General features: G+C 40.7%; 1 protein-coding gene across 1 annotated transcript in view; it reads left to right on the top strand.

Annotated features, from left to right (window-relative positions):
• Nucleotides 1-24,361, top strand: part of Serinc5 (serine incorporator 5) — a 105,675-nt gene that overhangs the window by 61,821 nt on the left and 19,493 nt on the right. The window contains exons 3-6 of the mRNA XM_047556176.1: nucleotides 13,843-14,021; nucleotides 14,574-14,656; nucleotides 16,109-16,202; nucleotides 23,076-23,287. Of these exons, the coding sequence (XP_047412132.1) occupies nucleotides 13,843-14,021; nucleotides 14,574-14,656; nucleotides 16,109-16,202; nucleotides 23,076-23,287 (568 nt within the window). The remainder of the gene's footprint in view (nucleotides 1-13,842; nucleotides 14,022-14,573; nucleotides 14,657-16,108; nucleotides 16,203-23,075; nucleotides 23,288-24,361) is intronic.

Below are 24,361 nucleotides of genomic sequence, written 5' to 3'. Positions count from 1 at the left end.
CAGGCAGGGCTTCAGGTAAATTGCTTTTTGGCAAAGAGAACATGTAGGGGTCAGCACAGTGGGCCCATTTTATAGAATTATTCTCTTAACCTCACATTCTTACCATCCTCATTTGTCTGTCCTTTAACAATGTTATTTTGACTAAATTGTAACCTGAGTACATTCTTCAAAACTTTTAAAAAATCTGTATTCATTTATTTACCCGTTGATTCATTTAAGTACAGGCGCCATGCACTCTGGGGCATGCTGGGGATGAAGGTGTGATGTAGATGTTATCTCAGGAGCACTGGACTTCAGGTAAGGGAATAAGAGGACAGTGAGTGTGACCTGGAGCAAATGTTGGAGACAGTGGAATCAACTCAACTCTAACTTCTCTTGGCTTTTGAGGTCACATCAGAATACAGGAATGCTTCTCCCTGTCTTTGGACACTGAGAGTGTGGTGATGAGGTGGTTTGTAATAGGGACTAGTGTACTGCCCTCTCCAACTGGGTTGAGTATAATCACAGAGGTTGGGTATTTTGGGGGTGTGGTATTGCAGTTTCAGGGAGACAGTTTCTGCAGTCTTCACATAGTCTAAAATTATCTTTTGACATGTCGGCTTTCATCAGTGTGGGTTTTATTTTTGGATGCGTGGTCTGTATTTGTGTAACAGATGTGAGGACTTTTTCTGTTAGAGCTATTGAGGGCTTCTGAGCCATGGAGAAGAGAGTAGGAAGCTCACAGACACGTTCACCCCATCCCCTTCCACTCCCTCCAAAAGAAGATAAATTAAGATACCTAATTTGATGCTCTAAAGATGACATTCAGGAACTGTACAATTTGATTTACTTAAATCCAAGTTCCATTGAGGACAGTTCTGGAAAAGGGAGAAGGTCTAATGGAAGAAGGGAGTTGGGACAACCCAGAAGAGCAGCTCATCTCAGCTCTCTGCTGATCCTTTTGGCTTCTGATCCTTGGAGTAAGTTATCACCAGTTGTCACTGGCCTTTGAAATGTTAATTTGTACTTCAGCCATTAACAGTTCCCATAACTCCTCAGCTATTCTTGCTGGTAGTGCAAGGATGTGCAAAGTTTCCCTATAAAGAGCTTGCTAGTAAGAACTATGGGCTGTGGGCTGTCATTGTAGTACAAAGGCAGCCCAAACAACATGCCAACAAATGAGTGTGGCTGTCTTCCAATAAAACTTTATTTACATAAACGGGAGGTTGGCTGGATCTGACCTGCAGGCTGTTCTTTGCTGCTCCTGTATTAGACCCATGGGCTCTGTGCAGTTTGCATGCAATATCCTCCCTTCTTCTTGAGGGAGTGGTGGCCTAAAGTTGTTACCAGGGACTTTGTTCCCAAAAATTAAGTGGAAAAAGTAAGAATGAGAAACAGGAAAGGAACTTTAATCAATATTGCCATATTTGGAAGTAAGAGGTGCATTTGTGTGCATTAGGTTTAAATAGAGGATGAATTGGGTTGGGGCTGAGAGACATGCATAGTCAAACAGTCTTGGTTAAACTGTGGGCTGGCTGATCATCTCAGTTCTGATCACACAGAGTCCTATCCACATGCCCCGTTCCATGTGTTTGTAGGATGTTTACCTATCAGACCTGTGATCCTGGAAGGTGGCAACTTGGTGATTGCTTCTGCTGGGGGTGGGGGGACAGTCTCATCATGGGCCATCTTCTTCAAAGGCTCACTGTCCCTGGAAGGTGTAGGGAGGTTTCTTGAGTTCCCCTCTGCAGGGGGTTTGGAACAGGGCATTATAAATGCTAGCAGTTGAATGTTCCTGCAAATCTTGAAAATATCTTATTGTTATCTTGGTGGCTTCAGTCTTAAAGAGGGAAGAAATAGGTTAGCTAGATTTAGGAATAGTAAACCTTGTATGACCATTTTATAGACACACTACTTTATTGAGTAGCTTGTCTACATGCAGAACTGAGCATGAATCTGACCCAAAGTTTAGGATGATAAGGGAGATTGCTAGAAAATGAAGGTTGAAAGGCTAAGCTTTTTTCTACTTTTACTTACCTGTTTGGCATCTGCAAGCCAAAGTGAAAAGTGAATGCTTCTTAGAAAAGGCAGTCTCCCCAGGTCTCTGTTGTCCTGTTATAAAACCTATATATATGTGTGGCTTTTTTTTTTTTTTTTTTTTTTTTTTTGTGCTTGGGATTATGACATTTTGAAATAAATAGAAAATTACTTATAAATTACACTGATTTTTACATATCCAAATCCAATATTTTTGTCATAGGAGAGTGGGGGAGCTAAAGCTCCAAACCCCAGTTTCTGTGTTCTGGCAAAAGAAAATTTGAAGTTAGACACAAAAAGCTAAGCAAGAGCATTTTATTGTGAGTGAAAGTATAGTAAGGCTCAAGCAGAGCATTCTTCAGAGAGAGTGTGTCGTCTCCTGAGCAGAGCAGAGAAGGACAAAGGAAACAGTGCTATTTACAAATTTACTTCTGTTTGACATTTATCAGGAAACTGGCTTCCACCTTCTGCAGTCTTATCAGATGCTCAACTCCTCCTTCACGTAGGGCAGGGATGTTTTTGACCCTAGTGGGTCCCTTCTGGAACTGTCATGGTGAACATCCTTTTCAGGGGGTTTCATTTCAAGTCAGTCCTATGTTAATGCAGGTGCTGGGGTCAATGACTGGGCAGGCTTTATCTCAGTGTGTCTGTGCTATTAATGAAATTTCCCTTTTGAAATACTTTGAGAAACTTGTAGCCATAAATCCTAACTTTATAGTGACCTCATTAGACCCTGTCAGGAGTTAGCCCCATTGATCTTTCCTTCTTGACATATTTCTTAATTAGCTCCCTTTGTTCCTTTCTGTTTATTCTCAGGGTTTGTGCACCTGTTATTTTTCTGTAAGTAACTTGATTATTCATTTGCCTTAAAAGCAATTTAAAGAAAACCTGCCACCCTTCCATGTTATTGGTTTGCATTCCACTGCTCATTACTAACTACTACCTAACATTTTGATGATCTCACAGTTGTGAGGATAAAGAAAACGAGCATCTGGGCATCCCGGCTTCCCTGAGCCTAGGGAGCTCCAATTCCAGGTCTCATGTGTAATGAGAGAGATGCTGAGGCTGAAAACCCAAATGTCTGGATATTTACTTCCAGCACTGGAAGCAAGTAACCAGGGGTTCTCAGGATCTTGAGGTTACAGGTATGTTGGGGTCCTATAGGTGTGTTGAGGATAGTAGGTTGGTTTTTTTTTTTTTTTTTTTTTTTTTTTTTTTTTTTTTTTGAGTCTCTGGGTTCAGACCTGGAGCACTTAATCATGGAACCACATCCCTACTTCCCTTTTAGAGACAGGTCTCGATAAGTTGCTTAGGGTCTTGGTAAATTGCTGAGGGTGACTTTGAACTCATGATCCTCCTGCATCAGCCTCCCCAGAGCCACTAGGATTACCTGACAAGGAGAGTAGATTCTAATGTCCCACCTAAGGTAAAAAATCATGAATAGTTAAAATCAACTATGAAAATACTTGAAATATGCATGAAATAGAGCATATGGTTGTATGAATACAGTATTTCACTAGAAAGTTAGCTTCTTGTTAGGATGGATTTTATTTTTTTCAAAGCTGAGGATTGAACCCAGGGCCTTGCACATTCTAAACAAATGCTTTATTACTAAGCTATATCCTCAATCCTTAGTGTGGATTTTAAACCTGTCTTATTCACTGCTTATATCCCCCTAACCTGGAACAATACCTGCACACAGGAGATGGAAATGAACAGATGATCAAACTCTGTGCTATATTATATTTGTGTAAGTGTGTATGTAGCGCATGGTAGGGAATGAAGAGTATACGTGCAAACTGTAATTTTACTGGGTTTTTCAAAATTACACAGAAGGTAGTCATGCATATAGTTGTATTTGTAGATAATGTGTCACCACCGCATTCTATGTTCACACATTTGCAGAGAAAGTTAAGCAGATTTAGTTAGTTAAGTGATTTTCACTTAAAGGTTCTGAGCAGCCCCTGAATGTTTGCATTCCCCTGGTTTCCAGGCTGGCCTTACCTCTGCCTCCCTCCCTGTCTTCACATTCCTTTCCAGGAGGGTATTTACTCCCTTTGGTTGCCTCCTTTGCTGTGCTTGTGCTGGTTACTCCCAGATCTTTATCTCTAGTCCAGCTCTTGTTCTGGAATACCCTCATTGAGTCCTCTGCCCACGCTTCCCCTTGGTACAGATTCCTCCTGTGCAGCCTGCCTGAAACTACCATGAAACTTCAGTTGCCATTCCTTTCCAATTTGACCTGCCAGCCTTGAACCAGGATTCCTAGTCCTGAGTTCCTCTACCTTTATTCATAGGCCACCTCTAATCAAACAGGACTGTCCATCACTGGCCCCACTCTTCACTGTTGTTACGTCATTCAAGAACTTGTTGTTACGTCATTCTTCACTGGGATTCACACCTGTTTCTCCTTCAAGATCAGTAACTAACTAGTGTGACTCTGTGCATATTCTGCCTGTAGTTTTACCTGATGCCTCAATGCAGGTTGAAATTCACAGAATTCATTCTGTTTCTGTGGAAGAGCCCCCTTCTTCTCATCTTAGTCCTTTGTAAGTTGTCTTGTTTGGACTGAAAGCTTATTTAGCAGTTGGATTAGAGCTGTTTGATCATGAGGACCATGAAAAGAGGAGCTTTGAACTCTCATGGCAGTCACTCCTGTCCCTCCTGCCGAGCTTGTTGAGGCTCTGAAGACTTTCTGTTTGGGGACATGAACATTCTGGTTTGAGAGGTGACTGGGTCAGATAAAATCAAACTCTAGAATTTTATTTCCTCTTTTTGGCTTTTAATAAGGACAAAATGTAGACTTTTCTCTTAAAAGATGTTCAGATATCTAAGCAAAAGAGAAGTGAGTACTGGTTGTTGTTACTGTATTTTAAATAATACCCCCCATCCCTAAAAGGGCCTCAAGGATGCTCACTTACTGAGCAAAGAGCCTTGGCTGTTGATAGAGGCCCTCTGAGGGAAGGAGGAAGCTAGTTCAGTATTGTCTGTCACGCATCTGTTGTCTACTGCTGGGTAACAGGCAGATACCACTTTCACAGACCCTGAAATTGTTTGTGGAGAAAATAAATCATCCTGGAAAGTGTGGAGATGAATGGAATCTCAAAAAGGGGTGAGGCTGACAGAGTGATGCTTCTCATTCCATTCCTAAACTATTTTTTTCAAGTGAGGAGTAAGCAAACAGAACTTGCAAATCTTGTTCTTCTAGTTTGATTTGTCACTCATGCTGAGCTGTCTAAGCTTGGTTTCACTGGACGCCCTAGAAAGTCAGTACAGTGAAGCGTAAGAATAATTAGCTTTGCTAATACCACACTTTCATCTCTCAAGTCATACTACATTATAGAACTCTCACCTTTCTCTCCATTTCTGTAAGAACCACTCCCAGAGCCTGTTTTCTTCCCCCTAATTTGGTATCATCTTGGGATGTTGGCCAACTAGACCTGCAGGCCTTTCTGTAGTTCTGGTTGGGGGCATTGCTAAGCCTCTCTTCTCTGTGGGCAGAATTGTATGGACCTTCTTCTAGCTTCCTTCTCCTTGAACTTAATACTTGTGTTCATGTTTTGGAAATGTTTTCCCAGAATTCTGAGTCAGATATACTTTGTTTTGGGATTAGTAGCTTGTGAAGGATAGATAGGTGAGAGCTATTTTTTTCAAATTCAGTTCTTATAGACTCCTGCCATGGAAGGGCTTACCTTATTGAAAGTTAGCTTTAGTGAATCCCTTGGTAAAATGAATAGAGTATGTTCTGAGCTCTGAGATGCCCAGGTGCCCCCATGTTTAGAGCAGAATGCATCTACCAGTCTCAGTGGTCTATGCAGTGTGCCCACCTCCGTCCTCTGGAAATTCTTTTTCTAATGGTTCAGAATTAAGGAAGTTTTCGTAGTGACAGTTATGGGTTAGGAATAGTGTAAGCACTTCACAAGGATTATCTGATGTAATTCTCAGGACAACTCCATGAGATCATTTTATTTTACAGATGGGGAAATTGAGACTGGAGGGAGGTGTAACTTTTCCAAGTTAGCAATGGAATCAGGGTTGGAAGTCTGTGTAAGCTGTTTATTCTTAACTTGACAGTTTGTGGCTTTGAGGTTGGTTACTTTGAGGGTTGGGAGGAAACCCCTTGCTCTTAGAGGCCTGCACAGAAACAACCCAGACTCAGTGTGAGCCTGACTTGTGGGCCATGTCCTTGGATGCCCAGACCAGACTTGAGAGGCAGCACCCCACAGTGTGGAATCTGTGTGTGGTGTCTGTTTTCTTTTTCCAAACCTGGGATGGAGTTTGGAACAACAAATATTTAATCAGTGCAAATTCCTTTTGCTAAAATCCTGTCTGCTTGTTCAACTAGGAGGTTCTTTGCCTAAAAATATTCACTACTTACTGAAGGCTAAATGTGCTAAGTCACCCACAGAGCATAAAGGAGGCTTGGTTAGTATTTGGAGCAGAGGGTTATTTGCCTACTTTTATTTTGGATGAAATGTGCAATACCACATACTCACCCTTGGATGAGCCTAAGGGGTTCTGGGCGCAGTTGAGGGGGCCTGGAGTAAACACAAGAGGGCTATGTCTGTTGGTGGTTAGAGGGAGAAGAAGAGGAGAGCAGTGGTTTGGGGTGGGGAGGTGGACAGGAGGGTAAAGGTGAAAGATGGGCCGGTGTTGACAGAAAAGTTCTATCTTAGTGTAAGGGGGGGTGTTTTAGGAATTAGTGTTTAAGAATTAGTGAAGATAGAAGGGAGAGAAGAAAATAATGTAATGGACATCACAAATCAATAAATCCCATAAATAAAACAGCCTAATAAATAAGATCATGTAGTTTTTCCTTTATAAATATAGCTTTTCCAGATTTAAAGCAATATTGCCTCATACAGATGTGACTTTTGCTTTGGGTTCGAGTCCCTGAAACACTGATTTTGTGCATGGGCTCCTGCTGCTTCAGTATCTGAAGATTTTAACCATGCTGGATGCTCACCCACTGTACAGCACAGCTAGAAGTTCAGACTCCTTCAGAAAGCACTCCATGGCTTCCCTGCATGGGGGTCTTCCTGTGTCTTTGTGTTCAGTTTTAATTGCTGCTGGGAAGCAATATCCAGACCAGGCATCTCACTGGGATGCCCCAGGGTGCCCCAAACTCTGTGTTAAAAAACAGACTCCTGCTGAGAGTCCCACCTTTCCTAGTCATACTCCCCCTCCATCCCAGGTAGTAAAGTGTTAAAAAAGAAGATCCCTCCTCATAATCCTTCATTTGATGTGCTGCTAACTGGATATTCTTTTTACTGCCCCTGGCCCTGGTCAACCTTCTTTATCTGTTCCTAGTGGCCTTCAGACTTGCCCTTCTGCCTCACAGCTGCCCCTTCCATACCGTCCTCCACTTCGCACGCAGGTGTTCTGACTTACACAGTGCTCTGCCCTTCCCTACAGAGTGGGGCCAGATTCCAAGGATGGCATGTACCTGGCCTTTGCCAACAAGACTGTGTCTTCTGCAGCTTCCTCTCTTGCCAAAGAATTATTTTTTTAGGATAAGTTTGTCCTGTGCGTTCATCATGTAACAGTGGTCTTCTCCACCTTTTCGATATAGTCCTTGCTGCTTATTTTGAAAGGGACATGTTTTCTTTTTCCTCTTCTCCCTCTCCCCTTCCCTGATCTGGAGGAGGGAACAAGATTACCTTGAGTTATCTGTGCTCCATAGGAAGGAGAAGCCACAAGAAGAACTAGGAAGTGACTGTCTCCCAGATTGACAAGTGAATTTCAGCATACCACCAGGGCCCACCTGGAATGTAGCTTTTGAATAGTTTCTATTTTTCCTAATGGGCAGAACCACAGCCTCTGGGACTGGAGTCCCCTGTGTTTCTCCTTTGCTAGCAAAGCAATAAACCTTCTTTTTCCTTTTTCCCAAAACCTTGTCCTCATTATTAAATTGGCATGAATTGGCATCAGGGACAAGGACAAGCTTTCAGTAACATTCAGTCTAACTATGTACCAAATATTACATGGAGCATACTTAACACAAAAACATTATCCATTGTTTATCTGAAATTTAACTAGTTATTCTGCATTTAATCTGGTAACTGTGTGTGTGTGTGTGTGTGTGTGTGTGTGTGTGTGTATTTGTATTTGTCTTTGGTATCATAGAGAAGTTAAAACTTTTCCTGAGGGTGTTACTGGGTGGCACTCTAACCCCTGGGGAAGAGGTTAAGTCTCAACCTCACTGTTCCACATATACTTGGAGTCAAATTGGTAGGAAAATAAGGTTTATTCAAAGCCAGCTTTGAAAGAAGATAGAATCTTTTTGTTTCAAAAATTCTGTCTTCCTGAGATGTATAGAAAGCTTTTAAAAGACAAAAGAAAGAAATTAAAGAGATACAAATAGGAGAAGAGCTCAAACTATATCTATTTGCCAACGACATGATTCTATATTTAAAAGACCCAAAAAACTCTACTAGAAAGCTCCTAAAACTCATAAACAAATACAGCAAAGTATCAGGGTTTAAAATCAATACTTACAAATCAATTGCATTTCTATACACCAAGGATATATAAACTGAAAGAGAAATCAGGAAAACGATCTCCTTTACAATAGCCTCAAAAAAAAAAAAAAATTGTCAACCTAACAAAAGAGGTGAAAGACCTCTATAATGAAAACTACAGACCACTAAAGAAAGAAATTGGAGAAGACCTCACCTCAAAAAGTGGAAAGATCTCTCACGGTGCTGGATAGGCAGAATCAATCTTATCAAAATGACCATACTTCTAAAAGCGCTGTATAGATTTCATGCAATTCCTGTAATGATCCCAATGACATTCTTCACAAAAATATAAAAGGCAATCTTGAAATTCATTTGGAAAAAAAAATAAGAGACCCAAAATAACCAATCCTTAGCAAAAAAAGTGAAGCAGGAAGCATCACAATACCAGACCTTAAATTATACTACAGAGATATAGTAACAAAAACAGTATGGTCTTGACACCAAAACAGACATGCAGACCAGTGGAACAGAATAGAAGACCCAGAGACACCTACATAAATACAGTTATCTCATCCTAGACAAAAGCGACATAAACATACATTGTAGAAAAGATAGCCTCTTCAACAAATGGTGCTGATAAAAACTGGAAATCCACACGTAAATAGAATGAAATTGAACTCCTCTATCTTGCCCTGCACAAAACTCAACTCAAAGTGGATCAAGGACCTAGGCATTAGACCAGATATCCTGCACTTACTAGAAGAAACTGTAGGCCCAACTCTCCAACGTGTTGGCTTGGGAACCAGCTTCCTCAACAAGAGTCCTAAAGCGGAAGAGGTAAAATCAAAAATAATAAATGGGATGGTATCAAACTGAAAGGCTTCTTCACAGCAAAGGAAACAATCAAGAACATGTACAGAGATCCTACGGATAGGGAGAAAAATCTTTACCACCAGTATCTCAGATAAGGCATTAATTTCCAGGATATACAAAGAACTCAAAAAACTTAACACCAGAAAAATAAATGACTCAATCAATAAATGGACAAAGGAACTGAATAAACACTTCACAAAAGAAGAAATATGAATGGTCAAAAAATATGTGAAAAAATGTTCAATATGCCTAGCAATTAGAGAAATGCAAACTAAAACAGCCTACTGCAGCGACACAGCCACATCCATGTTATAGCAGTGTTGCCAAAAGCTCAGTTCAGTTCTTGGTCCACGATGCCAATTCAATAATGAGGACACGGTTTTGAGGAAAAGGAAAAAAGTTTTATTGTTTGCTAGCAAAGCAGAAACAGGGGACTTCTGTCCCAAAGGCTGTGATTCTGCCCATCAGGAGGGATAGGGGGCGCGGTTTAAGAGGTGATTCAGAGAAAATGAGATTAGGGAAGAGAGATCAGGAAGTTCAGGGAGGAAAAGGTTAGGGAAAAGAAGGTCAGGGAAAAAGAAAAAAACACGTAAGTTTCAAAGCCACAAGGGATAGAGTCAAGGCATCAAGTGAACCCCTGTTACAGTAGTGACTAGAGACCTTTTTGTGGGAGGAAATCCTCATTCCAGTGATGAAGCCAGTTAAACTTAGCTTTCCCTGTTCATGAAAATATTTTCTTGCTTATTGGAAGTCCTGATTATTATTGTTTTAAAGAACTTTTTTGGAGGAGAAACTAAATTCTCTTTGATGCATTAATTTTACTTCCAGCTTTTGAGTCGTTACTTCCCTTGGTGACATTTGTATTTTTTTCTTATGAATAACAGAACAGCTATAATGTAATCTTTGACTCCTTTTCTGTTCTGAAGAGGGATCACCTTTGATTTTGATTACAAGCAAGTTCTTTTTAAACCTAAGTGATATTCATTAAAATGCACTACTTGTATGAATGAGTGAGTAGGAAAGAGATAAAGTGTGGCCCCTGAAGCCACACAAGCCTTATCTGAGACACAAGCACCTGGAAGGTAGGGGCTGTGGTAAAATCTCCTCAGTTTTAATTGAAAGCGAAAGTACACAAAACAGGGACAGACCTCAAGGATCAGTGATGCTTTATTAAGCAGCAAAGGGGCAGGGTACATTTTCAGCAGGAAAATGGCAACTGGTTACAATTGGGCTCTGATTTTTATAGGGTGCAGGGAAACTTAATCATAACAATGTGTTGGTTAGCAGTCAGGGAAGCAGTTGTAGAAATTGTGAAAGTCCAGAGCCCATTGTTTTCCTTCTCTCCCTGGGACCCATGGTCCCCCTTTTCTCCCTGGGGGTCGTTGTTTTCTATATCCTTCATTAATGACCGTGTCTTCACGATCTGTTATAACCAAGTTTGGGACCCTTCCTTATCACCTAAACTATGCCACAACCCCCTATTACCCTGATAGCCAAAATATTAAGACCTCACAAAACTTGATCAGGGCTATTCTAAGGGTAATGAACCAATTAAGGGAGCTAGAAATTGAGGCAAAACCAGGATGACTCAATTTCCTTAATTCCTCCTCCATGGGTGCCACACATCCTTGTCCATATAGTTCCTATGCTGTCATTAGAAGTCAGATGGACTTGAGTGGGACTCAGTAACCTTCCCTGGTGTCACAGAGCTGGGGCCTTCCAAGAAACTGAGGCAGCATGAGCCACCACCCCCCACTTCAAACCCCGATTCTTGCCATCAAGTCAGAAAGATTTCACATATGTCACTCGGAGTAACAGGTATGAGTTTATTGAAGGAATAAGAAAAAGGAAAGGGGACACTCTCAAGGGAGAGAGTGGGTCCTCTCAGATATGAGAGGGACAACATGACTCTCCTGTACTCCAGTTTTATTGGGGATCCCGAGAAGTTTCCAGAGAGTCCCAACCTGGTTCACCTCTTAACTTTGGACTGATGGTAGGGTGACATCTGACTTTCAAGTTCTGATTGTTATGACAACTCTAGATCACTTTGGTCCATGCTGGCTGTTCTAATTGGATTCTTAACCATTAATTCTTACAGAATTTAAGGTTAGGAGGAATTATCCTTATTTCCCCGAGTTTCGAGATCTGATCTGTGAAAAGGGTCACAGAAGTCTTCCCCTTCAGGATAACGGGTTCCTCTTTGCAGCATTATTTTGGGCCTGCATTTTTCTTGCAGATAACAAGTGGTTTGCTGAGGAATGTGACATAGCCTGTCCACTTAGGCCAGGCAGTGCTGCAGGTAAATTACTTTTTGGCAAAGAAAGCATGTACCAGTGAGCACATGGGGCCCATTTCTTGGAATTATTCTCTTAATTGTGTTCCCAACCATTTGCACCTCTCTGTCCCCTAACACTGGGACTCCCATTAAAATAGAGGGCAGGAGGGGTGCTCCATCCCTCTTTCTGAGAGGATCCACTTTCTCTCTTAAGAGTTTCCTTTTCCCCTTTCCTATCCCTCTGAGCCACATGCCTGCAGTCTTTCTGATTTGATGGCAAGAATTGGGGTTTGAAGGTGTGGGTTGGCCTCTGCACTTCTTCCGTTTCCCGGCAAACCCCAACCTTATAATACTTGTCCTCTTTGTGGAAGATTTTGATTTTTCTGATAATAGGTTTTACATTGAAAATTTCTCATTGGACTAGAATTAACTGATAAATGTTGCCAACATTTATCAGAAAATTTAAGACCCATAAATAAAAGATTGCAGCAGCTCAAGAAAACCTAATTAAAGCCAATTCAGAGAAAAATACCGAAGCCAAAAGTTTAAGATTCCAAACCTTCCTAGTTATTGAAGACAGAGAAAGATACTAGTTTTTAGCCTCCCCATCCCCCATTCTCTATCTTTGATCTACATCCCTAGCCCTTTAAAACATTTTTGTTTTTTGTTTGTTTATTTTTAAACTGGGGATTGAACCCAGGGGCACTCAACCACTGAGCCACATCCCCAGCCCTTTTTGTATTTTTATTTAGAGACAGGGTCTCACTGAGTTGCTTAGTACCTTGCTAAGTTGTGGAGGCTGACTTTGAACTTGCGATCTTCCTGCCTCAGCTAAATCATTTTTCCCCCTTTATTCTGAAACGTGGTCTTGCTAAATTGTCTGGGGGCCTTGAACTTGAGATCCTCCTGCCTCAGCTTCCCCAGTGGCTAGTAGGTCTGTGCCATCATGCCCAACCCTTAAGTTTTATGTTCTTGTTGGGAAAGTGAACAGTCTCAGATATTACTGGAGGCACTTTAAAAGTGTGATTTAACTTTATGTTTTGAATTTTAAAAGGTAGATACCACTAGACCACTAATTTCTAGCTCAGTAGTCTAAACTGCCTTAATTTGCCTAAATATATGGCATATGTGCAATGAGGCATAGACAACAATGTTTATTGAACCAGCATTTGTAATAGCAAGAAATAAATATACAAGACAAAATAAAACAAAAACCTCTTCTCAACAAAAATAGTCAATGTGGGAGTGGCCATCATCTTTATCTAGCCTTACTATAAAATATACTGGTTAAAAAAAAATGGAGTGGGATTGTGTATATTAACAGGCAAAGAGCTCCATGATTTACTGTTAACTTGAAGGAAAAAAAAGTATCACGGAACATTATGTACAATACTTCTTTCCTTCCTCCTTCCTTCCTTCCTACCTTTTACAGTTTTGAGGATTCAACCCAGGACCTTACTTATACTAGGCAAGAGCTCTACCACTGAGTTACATCCCCAGCTCAAATCTTTTATTTTAAAAGGCTTTTCATATATATATCTACCATGTGTATAGCATCATATGAATATATATGTGTGTGTTCTGTATATGCACACATACACACACTTTTATATATGTGAACTAATAAAATTCTCCTCCCCACAAAATTGTTTCCTTTCCCAAAGAGAAGAATGACACTTTGGGGTGTTAGTGAATGTCATCTTTTTCTCTGTATTTGTGCATTTCAAGAAAAATATACTCATGTATTAAGAATGTAATGAAAATTCTGATACTAAACTGCAGAAACTTTTGGAGCAAATAAAGGCTAAATGGCACTTTGTGAGACTGCATCTTTAAAAAAGAATTCAGAGAAAATTAAGAAAAAGTCTGCAGAAGATTTTCTTCCTCAGTTTTCATTTTCTTATACACAGGATTCATTTCCACAGTGGATTTTGACTTCAGGCTGAATTGACATTCCCTGAGTCCCTGTCTAACCCAGTTCGTACCCCTGCTACCCCTGGCCCAGGATCGACCCCAGGCTCTCTCTTCACCACTGAGCTACATTCCCAGCCCTTTTTTGTTTGTTTTTGAGACAGGGTCTTGCCAGGTTGCCCAGTTTGGCCTTGATCTTGCAAGTTTCTCGCCTCAGCCTCCCAGTAGCTGGGATTACAGCTGTACACTACTGATCCTAGTTTTTCTAACTCACTTTTAACAGACAACTTTTCTACTTTTTTTCCTCAGATTCCTTTCTTTGAAGATATTTGCAAAGGCATTAAAGCTGGTGACACCTGTGAGACGCTGGTGGGGTACTCTGCAGTATACAGAGTCTGCTTTGGAATGGCTTGTTTCTTCTTTCTCTTCTGCCTGCTGACCTTGAAAATCAACACCAGTAAAGGTTGTAGAGCCCATATTCACAATGGGTAAGTCCTCAGTCTTCCTGGGATGGCTGGTATTAGGGATAATGTTAACTGCTCTTGCTCTTCCTCTTGATGATCCTGACTTTTTTTTTTTTTTTTTTTTTTTTTTGGTGGTGGTCCTGGGGATTGAATCCAGGGCTTTAGTGCATTCTAGGCTAGCACTCAACCAGCTAAGCTATATCCCCAGCCCTTGATCTTGATTTTGAGGAAAGTAGAACTTCTGTTTGTTACCCAGTGGCTTTAGAGCTGGAATACTGTCTGTAACACCTGGTACCATAATGAGAGATTCAGTGGAGGCAAAGAGTTTATTTCTTATACCAAGACCTTGGGTCATTTCCAGTCCTGCAATGAAGTGGTGTCTTGCACAATTGGAGGCTGTTCCAAGCGTGTCTAATTATGAGGAAAGGCATTCTTCAGTCACTTAATTACTTCCCCTTGGTTTGGAGAGAACATTAGCAATGGCAGAATCATGAATTGACACGGCACCTTCCAAGAGGTCTTTTGTCCTTCTTTGAATATCATTTAAATACATTTCCTCTCTTTTCCCCCCTCCAGCTTTTGGTTCTTTAAACTTCTGCTGTTGGGGGCCATGTGCTCAGGAGCTTTCTTCATTCCAGACCAGGAGACCTTTCTCAAAGGTACAAATGGGGTATTTGGGGGTGCCTATTTATTTTGTTTTTATCTGCTGATGAAGTTGTGCAAAGGCGTAATCCAGGGTCCCTTTGATATTTTGAATTGTGATTTTCTTGTGGCCTAAATAAATAAATAAATCCTGCCTTACCTACGAACTTCATGCCTCCCACACCTCTTCCTGCCCCCCACTTCCAGGCACTCTTAGGAGAACCTTTTGTTACTTTGCTGGCTGAAGAATTGAAATGATAATTTTAAGTTTATTGGCCTGAAGGGAAAATGAGTCACTGAAAAAAACCATTTCGGCAAGTCAGCTTGACCCCACCAGCCCACAGAGACCTCCTTCCTCTGAGCAGCACACAGGAAATACAGAGCCTTTTAGCAGTGGAGATGGGATATGGAAGGCATCTTCCAGTCTGTACCAGGGATAGAACCCAGGGCTGCTTTACCACCAGCTATATCCCAGCCCTTTTATTTTTTGAGACAGGGTCACACTAAGTTGCCACTGAGTTGCTGAGGCTGGCCTCAAACTTGTGATCCTTCTGCCTCTGCTCCCATGTTGCTGGGATGATAAAGGCATGTGCCACCGTGCCTGGTGAACCCACCTAAATTCATTTAACATGAGGCCTTTAATCATAGTTGAAGGGCCCCTTCTTCATAGGAGCTAGAGTGGAAGGGGCTGGGGGACCCTGAAATTCAGTGGTTCAAAACACTGTTCAACTCAAAGGGATTTACTTTCCTAATTCAGATATCAAAAACATTCACATTATTCCAGTTCATAAAGAATAGCCATAGATCCCAGGTAGTTATATACGGGTCCAGCTAAATTTTTAGGATCATACTAGTTTTTCATTAAAATGTTGTATCCAAGTCTTGCTTTTCAGACTGTTAGAACTAGTTTTGTATTCTCCAAAAAGTCCTCATTTCAGCTCTGTTGTTTTCACAGACAAGTTACAACCCATGTGACATAGTTCTTTACTCAAGGTCATAGCTTCTGTTTGGCAGAATCAAAAGTAGAGTTGAGTTCTTATCCCCCAAGTTGTAACCTCATTTCCTCTGTGGACATTGGTAACTCCTTAGCCAGTAAGAAGTAAGCCCTTAATTTTTCTGGCCATGTGTGTTGATTCTTTTAAATTGTGGGCCATTGTGGATAGTGTGAATTACTGCATCTGTCAGGGTGTCTGGCAGTTTAACGTGGAACATAAACTTGGATGCTCCAGAGCCAAATGGCCTGTGTTCAAATCCCAGCTGTGCCTGTTGCTGACTCTGAGGCTTTGTTAACTCATACACCCTCTCAATTTTTATCAAGTGAATTTAATAATAGTATCCTGCTTATGTGGTTGTGTAGGAATGGAATGTGTTACAGGTACAGTAAGCAAAATTCAGTAAAAATTATTCCTTTCTTTTGAGCTGAACACATGGAGTGCTCCTCATTGGCTCCTTGTGGTCTTCTTTTGCAGCCTGGCGCTACGTGGGAGCCTTTGGAGGCTTCATCTTTATAGTTATCCAGCTCCTTTTGATCGTGGAGTTTGCACATAAATGGAACAAAAACTGGTACGTACTTGGGCTGGGGAGATAACTCAGTCGGTAGAGTGCTCGCCTTGCATGCACAAGGCCCTGGGTTCGATCCCCAGCACCGCAAAAACAAACAAACAAACAAACAAACAAAAAAAAAAAACTGGTACGTACTTTTAAGAAAAGCTTCAAAGCCAGCTCACTCATTGACTCAGAGAAGCTCCCTACTGTTAAGTAAGGCTCTGCTATGAGATTAGCAGTCTCTTTACACTAAAAACAATTTGTGCCAACACTTTTCCCTTTACACCTGTGCTTTGGACCTCTCCATTTATTCCTCTGTAAGGCCCCGCTTTGTAGTGTGTGAGTGTGTGTGTGTGTGTGTGTGTGTGTGTGATACTAGGGATTGAACCCAGAGCCTTACAGGTGCTAAGCAAGCACTCTACCACTAAACTACATCACCAGTACTACTTTTCTGTCCTTTCTTCCCTTCCCTCTTACATTTATTTTCTTCCCACTTTTTGATGTTCTTTTCCCCTGGACTCTCTTGTTTGGACTGTAAGTCAATCAGTATTTTAAGTTAGCCACACTGAACCCATTGCTGGGACCCATTGGTCCTGGCTCTGTATTTTTTATGGTGGCTGTAAACATGGTTAGACTTCATCTTCGGCATCTATCCCTATAATATTAAAAACAAAAGAAAATACTATGGAGCTGGAGAGAGCTGGAGATTCATCTTTTGTAAAGTGATAGAATGGCTTCTCTCTCTCTCTCTCTCTCTCTCTCTTTGGTGATATTGGGAGTTGAATTCTCTCACTGAGCTACATCCCCAGCCCTTTTTATGTTTTATTTTGAGACAGGGTCTTGCCAAGTTGCCCAACCTGGCCTCCAACTTTTGCAATCCTTCTGCCTCAGCCTCCTGAGTCACTGAGATTATTGGCATGTGTCATTTTATTTCCCTCCCTTTAAAAAAAATTGTGTTTCATCTCAACTTCCCAAGAGGGGAATGATTCCTTCATCAGAAGATCTGTTGTCCTACCTTTGAAAGTCATCATGCCTTTTAAAAAAGATGACTCTTTTCTAAGTACCTTGAAAATAGAATTCATAGCCCAGGCTGAATGGGAAATGCCCAACTAATAATAGCAATTTTTGTTGTTGTTATTGAGCTACATTGAGGAAATCACAACCAGACAATCAACAGACCAAGTTCTAAGGCCAAGTTTATTCTCTTTGTGATTCTGGTATTTTTTTTTTAATTTTTATTTTTTATTTTTTTCTGATTTTGGACAAAGCACTTCTAACTGCTTTCTGTCTTACTTTCTTTGCAAGTTTTTTTCCCCCTTCTTTGTGATACTAGAGAGTAGACCCAGGGTCACTACCACTGAGCTGCATCCCCAGCATGCCCACCCCCCACCCCGCAACCCTTTTTTTTTTTGGAAGCAGTGTTTCACTAGGTTGCCCAGGCTGGCGCTCAATCCACCATCCTCCTGAGTATGTAGGATTACAGGTGTGTGCCACTGCACCTGGCTTTACTTTTTCTTTTTTTGCTTTCAAAATAACCCCATGGGCTGGCGATATAGTTCAGTTGATAGAGCACTTGCCTTGAAAACACAAGGCCCTGGGTTTAATCCCCGGCACCGCAAAAACACAGAAACAACCCCCTATTGTACCCAGTAAGGCTTTTGGTTTTTTTGTAGATTTTGTGGGCATCATTTTCTTTTATACTAAATTTTGAAAAAAATCAAAAAGTGCTATATGAATATATGAGTTTTTAAAAACTCGGATAAGGCAAAACAAAATACACTGTCCCAATTCTCTTAATACTTTGTATTTTGAATATACTCTTCGGCTTGGTAGTTGTTCTTTTCTTCTGCTTTTGTGTTTTAAAAATCAAATAGTGAGATACAGTTGCAGGGATACATCTGTAAAAAGATAGTGTTAATAATTATTTGGTAAATAGTGGGTTAAGTACAGCCAAATAAGACCAATTCTTTAAATGTTCACAGAATACTACATAGTCAGAACACACAGTACTACTGATGTTTTAGTATTTTTTAAAGTCTTAATCTCTACAATTATGGATTTCCCAATTGAGTCATGCTCTAATGTTAAAGTTATTGCATGCTGTCTGCTTTTTGAGTCTTCTTTAAAACCTAGTGATTTATGTTGTGATTTCCCCTAGATCTTGTTTTGAGACAACAGAGTTTTTATAAAATAAACCAAATGGGTAGTGTGACTGTAGTTTTATGCAATTCTATTTTCTCATCTGTATAGAAGAAATACCCAAAATATGTTGGAAATGCATTTTAATTAATTAATACGATTCCCCAATAAGTCTTGATGTATGTACTTTCACTGTGACTTTTTAAAAGACAAAATAAACATGCCATCCTAAAATTAGGGCACTTCATGGTAAAATATTAGTATCTCAAAGACTGAGGATTTGATTTACCCATAAAATAGACTTCCCCAGAGGATCCTGGTGCCTCTTCACTCTAGCTTCAGTGCTTTCATTGATTCTGAAACCATTTTCTGGGACTAATTATTGATGCCATGTTTTAACAGGCACTTTGGAAGAGTTTGGTTGTTATAAAAACTTTCTAGAAACTTCTCAATAAGAATAGCTTAAGAGCTTTGCAAGAAATAGTGTTGCTATTGTCCTGGCTTTGAGGCCAAAGTCCCCACAAAAACCCTTTTTGTCAACATATTTATAGTTGCTTTGTCTGCCTAAGATTAGGAATAAGATAGGAAGCTCACTAATATTGCTCTTTTCTTTTATATCTATCTAATTTGGTAGTGGTTTTTGCTGTGCCCTGCAGGCCCCTGTCCCCACCCCAATGCTGGGGATAAAACCCCAGGTTTTTAAATTTTTTTTTTTTTTTTTTTTTTTTTTTGGTACTAGAGATTGAACCTAGGGACACTTTACCACTAAGCTATATCCCCAGCCCTTCCTATTTTTTATTTTGAGACAAGGTCTTGCTAAGGGCCTGTGGCTGACCTTGAACTTCTGATACTCCTTCCTCATACTCCTGAGTTGCTGGGATCATAACCACATCTACCTCCCTGTGTTTTTTAAGAGAAACTCTTACTTTCAAGGTTAACCTAGAAAATATGCTTCAAATGGAACAATAACAGTACTTTTCATTTCTTTTTTTCTTATTGGAGCATGTGATTTTCCATAGTAGTTAGGTTCATTCACAAAATCATACATGCATGGAATTTGATATCAATCTCTATTTCCCCCACTTTCCCTCCCCACCCCCTCCTAGTTTCCTTCCTCTACTCAACTGATCTTCCTTTCACTTTTTTGTTTATTTATTTATTTATTTTGGGGGGTACCAGGGATTGAACACTGAGCCACATCCCCAGCCAAACCTATTTTGTATTTTATTTAGAGACAGGGTCTCACTGAGTTGCTTAGTTTTTGCTGAGGCTGGCTTTGAACTCGCCATCCTCCTACCTCAACCTCCTGAAACACTGATTACAGGCATGCGCCCCCGCGCCTGGCTTGTTGATTTGTTTTTGATTGGTACTTTCTCATATACATAAATGTGAAATTCCCTGTGGTGTAATCATATAACTTGATTTTGTTACATTCATTTCATATTTCCTCCCCTTTCTGATTCTTCCTCCTCCCTGTTGATCTCCTTCTACTCTACTGATCTTTCTTATATCTTTGTGATATGAAGAACCCCTCTATCCCCTGCCTTCTTTCCCTTACTTTGCTCTAGATCCCACATGTGAGAGAAAACATTTGACCCTTGATTTTGTGAGTCTGGCTTATTTCACATTTCATAATGTTCTCTATTTCTGTTCACTTACCAATAAATGCCACAATTTCATTCTTCTTTATAGCTGAGTAAAACTCCATTGTGTATATATACCACATTTTCTTGATCCACTCATTTATTGACAGGTATCTGGGATGATTCCATTCCCATTTTCTTTTCTTTTTTGTAAATATATTGAGAAGGAAAAGATCCCAAAAGCAGTAGGATAGAAATGCCATGGACCTGGAAGCCAGGAGAATGCAGATTTTAGTGTCCCTTATCCTTTGGCTTGCAGTTTCACTTTAGGTATATCATTTGGCCTCTCTGATCTGGATTTAGGAATTATAAAATAATGTGATGGGTTAACCTAGATGTTTAGCTTTTTTTTCTAGCTCAAATTTTGTGATTTGAAATGCCAATTTTATTTCAAAATTGAAATATAAGTAGGTAGTATATTCAGATATTTCTAAATGTACTGATCTTAAATTCACTTTCCTGGGTTTAGTTTAATCTTAACCCGACCCTAAGCCTGAGCCCCGCTGACATCCCCAGCCTGGTGCCCACATGCTGCTGTGGCCCTAGTTGCCTGGTCCTTTTCTATTCTCCATCTCAGTGCTTTGAATTTAGCCAGAGTATTAACTGTATGCCAAACAGCACGGTGGTTGGCATGGAGAGTAAAGATAAATAGATCACAGTCCTTACTTGGGCTGTCTCCAAAAACAAGAGGACATCAGGAGGACCAAATGAACTTGGAGGAGCAGGACCAACAGCCTCTCTGTTAACATTGCCATCCAGAGTGATTTTTTTAAAATGGGTGACAATTTTGGTAGTGAACACCAATCATTTTCTATGCACCATTTTTTTAAAATGTCCTTTAATTTTTAAAAATATACGCAGGAGAAGCCATGTGTTTTACATAGGAGTACACACATCAACAAAGCATTTCTTATAGTTTTCCAAAACTCTTATTTTATCAGTCTGAAATTTATAAATTGAATATATCAGAATTTTTTAAGTTAAATGAATTCCCTTCCTGACAGTGGTAGTGTTGAAGGGAACCCAACCAGGGCTTGTCCTGTGGAACTAGATTCTTCTGTGGGGGGATAATCAACACAGAACCAGGCAAATATGCCATAGGTGCACTGGTAGAAAATAAAGCTGGAGTCGGCTTGGTAGAGCAGGGCAGGCTATCCTCTTGTGAGCGAGAGCCTGGGCAGGACTCAGCTTGGTCTTAAACTTGCTAGGTCCCTTTAAGGAGCAAAGGGGCATCCACCGTGGCTGGAACCCAGTGGTAAAGGAAGCATTGGGGAGATGAAATCATAGCTGGCTGTGGGCCAGATGGCTGTGCCTTCGGGGGCCAGCATAAAGGTTCTGATGTTTAAGTAAGATGGGACACCCCAGAGTTTTGAAGGGGAGGAATGTAAGGTCATCTGATTTTAAGACCAGAGAGGGTCACAGGTGCAAGTAAGGAGGCCAGTGGGAGATGATTCAGGTGAGAGAGAGGTAGCTTGAAGAAAGATGGCAGCAGCAGTCAGATTCTGATATAATATGAAGATGGAAGAGTGGAGATGGCTTGGGTGGGGGTGGGGCAGGGAGAGTCCAGCGTGACTGTGACTCTCGTTCTGCCCTGCCTTCCTCCCAACAATGGCAGAGTGGAGTTGCTGTTCTTTGAGACTGGGAAGGTTGCACATGAGCATGTTTGGGGGAGGGAAGTGCAAATACAGGCAAGTTGGCCTGGACGTGCTGAGTTTGTGATGCCAATTAGACCAGCTGATGGAGACACTGAATAATACAAGTCTGGAGTTCAGGGGACAGGTTAGGGCTGAAGATTGAACTTTGGGGATATAAATCTGAAACTATAAGAAACTTCATATACTAATAACATCGTGCAAAAACCTAGTGGAAGAAAAGTCAGATGCTCCTCCCACACCCAGTCAGCACGGTTACCTTTTTATGCATCATTCTCTCTGTGTTCTTCAATTATTATTTGGTTCTTAGATTTACCCTCCTTTTTTGAGTCTCCTTTTCTCTCATTTCCTTTGTGTGCTTTTTATGTTAGAATAATTCTGTGGTCATTCAAGTTCCTGGCTCAGTTTCAGGAATACGATGGCCATTATCATTTTGGCCTTTCCTCCCTGTTTTCTTTGTCTCTGGCAGCAGTAACTTTTCCATCATTAAAAATTTTAGCTGGGTTGCTTGAACACTTTCCAGTTTCATGAAAACATTAAGCAAGTTGCTTTCTTGGTGACGGTTCAGGAGAATGTGGTCACAGAGAGCAATTGAGTCATGAGGCAGATGACAGTGATTCAGTTCAGTCACCCTGTTGTTCTGTTCTTCATTCAGCATTTATAAACACTCTTCTTTGTTCTGAACAATTTCTATGAATTTAAACAACTTATTTCTCCTATCCTTTTATTAATACTCTGTCTATATCTATCTATCTATATATCCCTTTATTAATAATATATAACATTAATTCTTCAAAGGAGTTTGTTTATGGTATATACCAGTAAAATTTTTCTTTACTTGATGGCATTCACTTTTTAAAAATGCCCATTTCTCCTTTAATATTTCCTGATATTATTTTCCAATCCAAATGCCAATCCTCCTTTAAGCACAGGGAGAGAGGAGCTGGGGCCAGCCAGACTTGCTTCTCTGTAAACAGAAGTTGGCTTTACCTCAGTGGAGCTGCTGGCAGTTCTTGGAGCAAGCAACTGTGGCAGATCTGGGTTCAACATCTATAGAGAAACTTGAAGAGAACTTCAGGGAAGAGCCACCTTTGCCTCCTACCTTAATACTTCAGCACCAGTGCGGGGACATTTCACATTTAGAGTGGAGAAGCTAGGATAAGCCCCATGTGTATTCATCCTAGTTCATGAGTATACTTGAATCAAAAAATGAAATTCTTTCAGTGTTTAGAGAAAATTCCTAGTCTGAACCAAGAAGTTCGCATATTTACAGGAACCTTGTAGCTGTGATGGAGCGTAATCATTGCTAAAAGCTCTCTCAACTCCTCGAAAGGGTGGCCTTGGTGGGGCCTGGTCACATTAGTTAATGCCTGAGGGATGGCAAATGTGCAAGATTGGAGGCCTTCATTGATTTGTCTTCTCTCTCCTCCCTCTTAACCCATTTCCTGGAGAAACAGGACTGCAGGCACCGCCACTAACAAGCTGTGGTATGCCTCCTTGTCCCTGGTGACGCTCATCATGTACTCCGTTGCCGTCGGGGGCTTGATTGTGATGGCAGTATTTTACACACAGAAAGTCGGCTGCATGGAGAACAAGATTCTCCTGGGATTAAATGGAGGCCTGTGCCTGCTTATTTCAATGGTAGCCATCTCACCCTGTGTCCAGAATCGTAAGCACACTTTTTCCCTTTTCTTCCATGTTTCTAAATGCTTTTGAACAAACTCAGTGGAGTTTTTTGAAAGCAGGGTCATTTCTGAACCTACTATAAATGGTTCAGCAGTAGGAAGGGTGGGGCGCCAGTCTCTTCTTGTTCGTTACCCAGGCTCGACGTGACAGCCAGGCTTAACCTCCTGGCCACAAAGATCTGAACTTGCTTTATGAAGCAAATAATAGAGATTGATTATACACTAGAAGGAGCCTTTAAGTGGAAGTGTACTTAGTGTATGTTAAGCAAGGTGTTTATGAGTTTTGCCTGTAACCTCTGGGTAAAACTTAAATGACAGGACTCCGGAAGGAGCCGTTTCTGGGGTCATCTTCCACTCAAGGCTGTGGACCAGAAAGCAAGGACAGTGTGGTCTAGGTTTCAGGAAACAGGAAATCCTATCCCGGTAGCAGCTGGCCTTGTGAGCTAACTAACCTTCCTCAGGCCCAGGATCTTCCTCAAGGAAGTCAGCAGCGAGCCTGACCTTGCTCAGAGTTGTTTCAAAGCCTCAAAGGAAGAGGCAGTGTGGTTTGAAAGGGCTTCATAAAGTAGAAAAGTGAATTGTCGTTTATAAATTACCTCTGATGTCTCTTTGGGGTTATAGATATGTTCCTAGTCCAGTGTTTCTTGTAGTGATCTCATTCTATAAATGATTAACATGCACACAACATTCAGATTTCTAGGTAGGAAAAGGAAAATATGGGCAATAAGTTTATAGCCCCCTTGAATTCCTTCTAAAATTGTGGTTTTAAAAGGCAACTATTAGCAAATAATCATCTCTGTTAAAAAACTTAAGTCCATTATTGCAATTGAGATGATTATTCTCCCAATCCCTTTAATTATTCAGTTAAGAAATTTCTTAAAACAAACTCTTGGTGTTTAGATTAAAATTTATTTTGGGTTAAATCCTGCCTTTACATTTAACATATTGATATATTTGGTTTAATGCTATTAGTTGCTAAGTTAAGTCTTATTTCCAGGCCAAAGAGCAACATTATAAATGAGTCTATTCCTATACCTTTATGGGTAATTACAATTTGA

The sequence above is a fragment of the Sciurus carolinensis genome, chromosome 6 (assembly GCF_902686445.1).
Source record: "Sciurus carolinensis chromosome 6, mSciCar1.2, whole genome shotgun sequence".
Taxonomy (NCBI): domain Eukaryota; kingdom Metazoa; phylum Chordata; class Mammalia; order Rodentia; family Sciuridae; genus Sciurus; species Sciurus carolinensis.
This window is presented reverse-complemented; position numbering and strand designations above follow the sequence as displayed.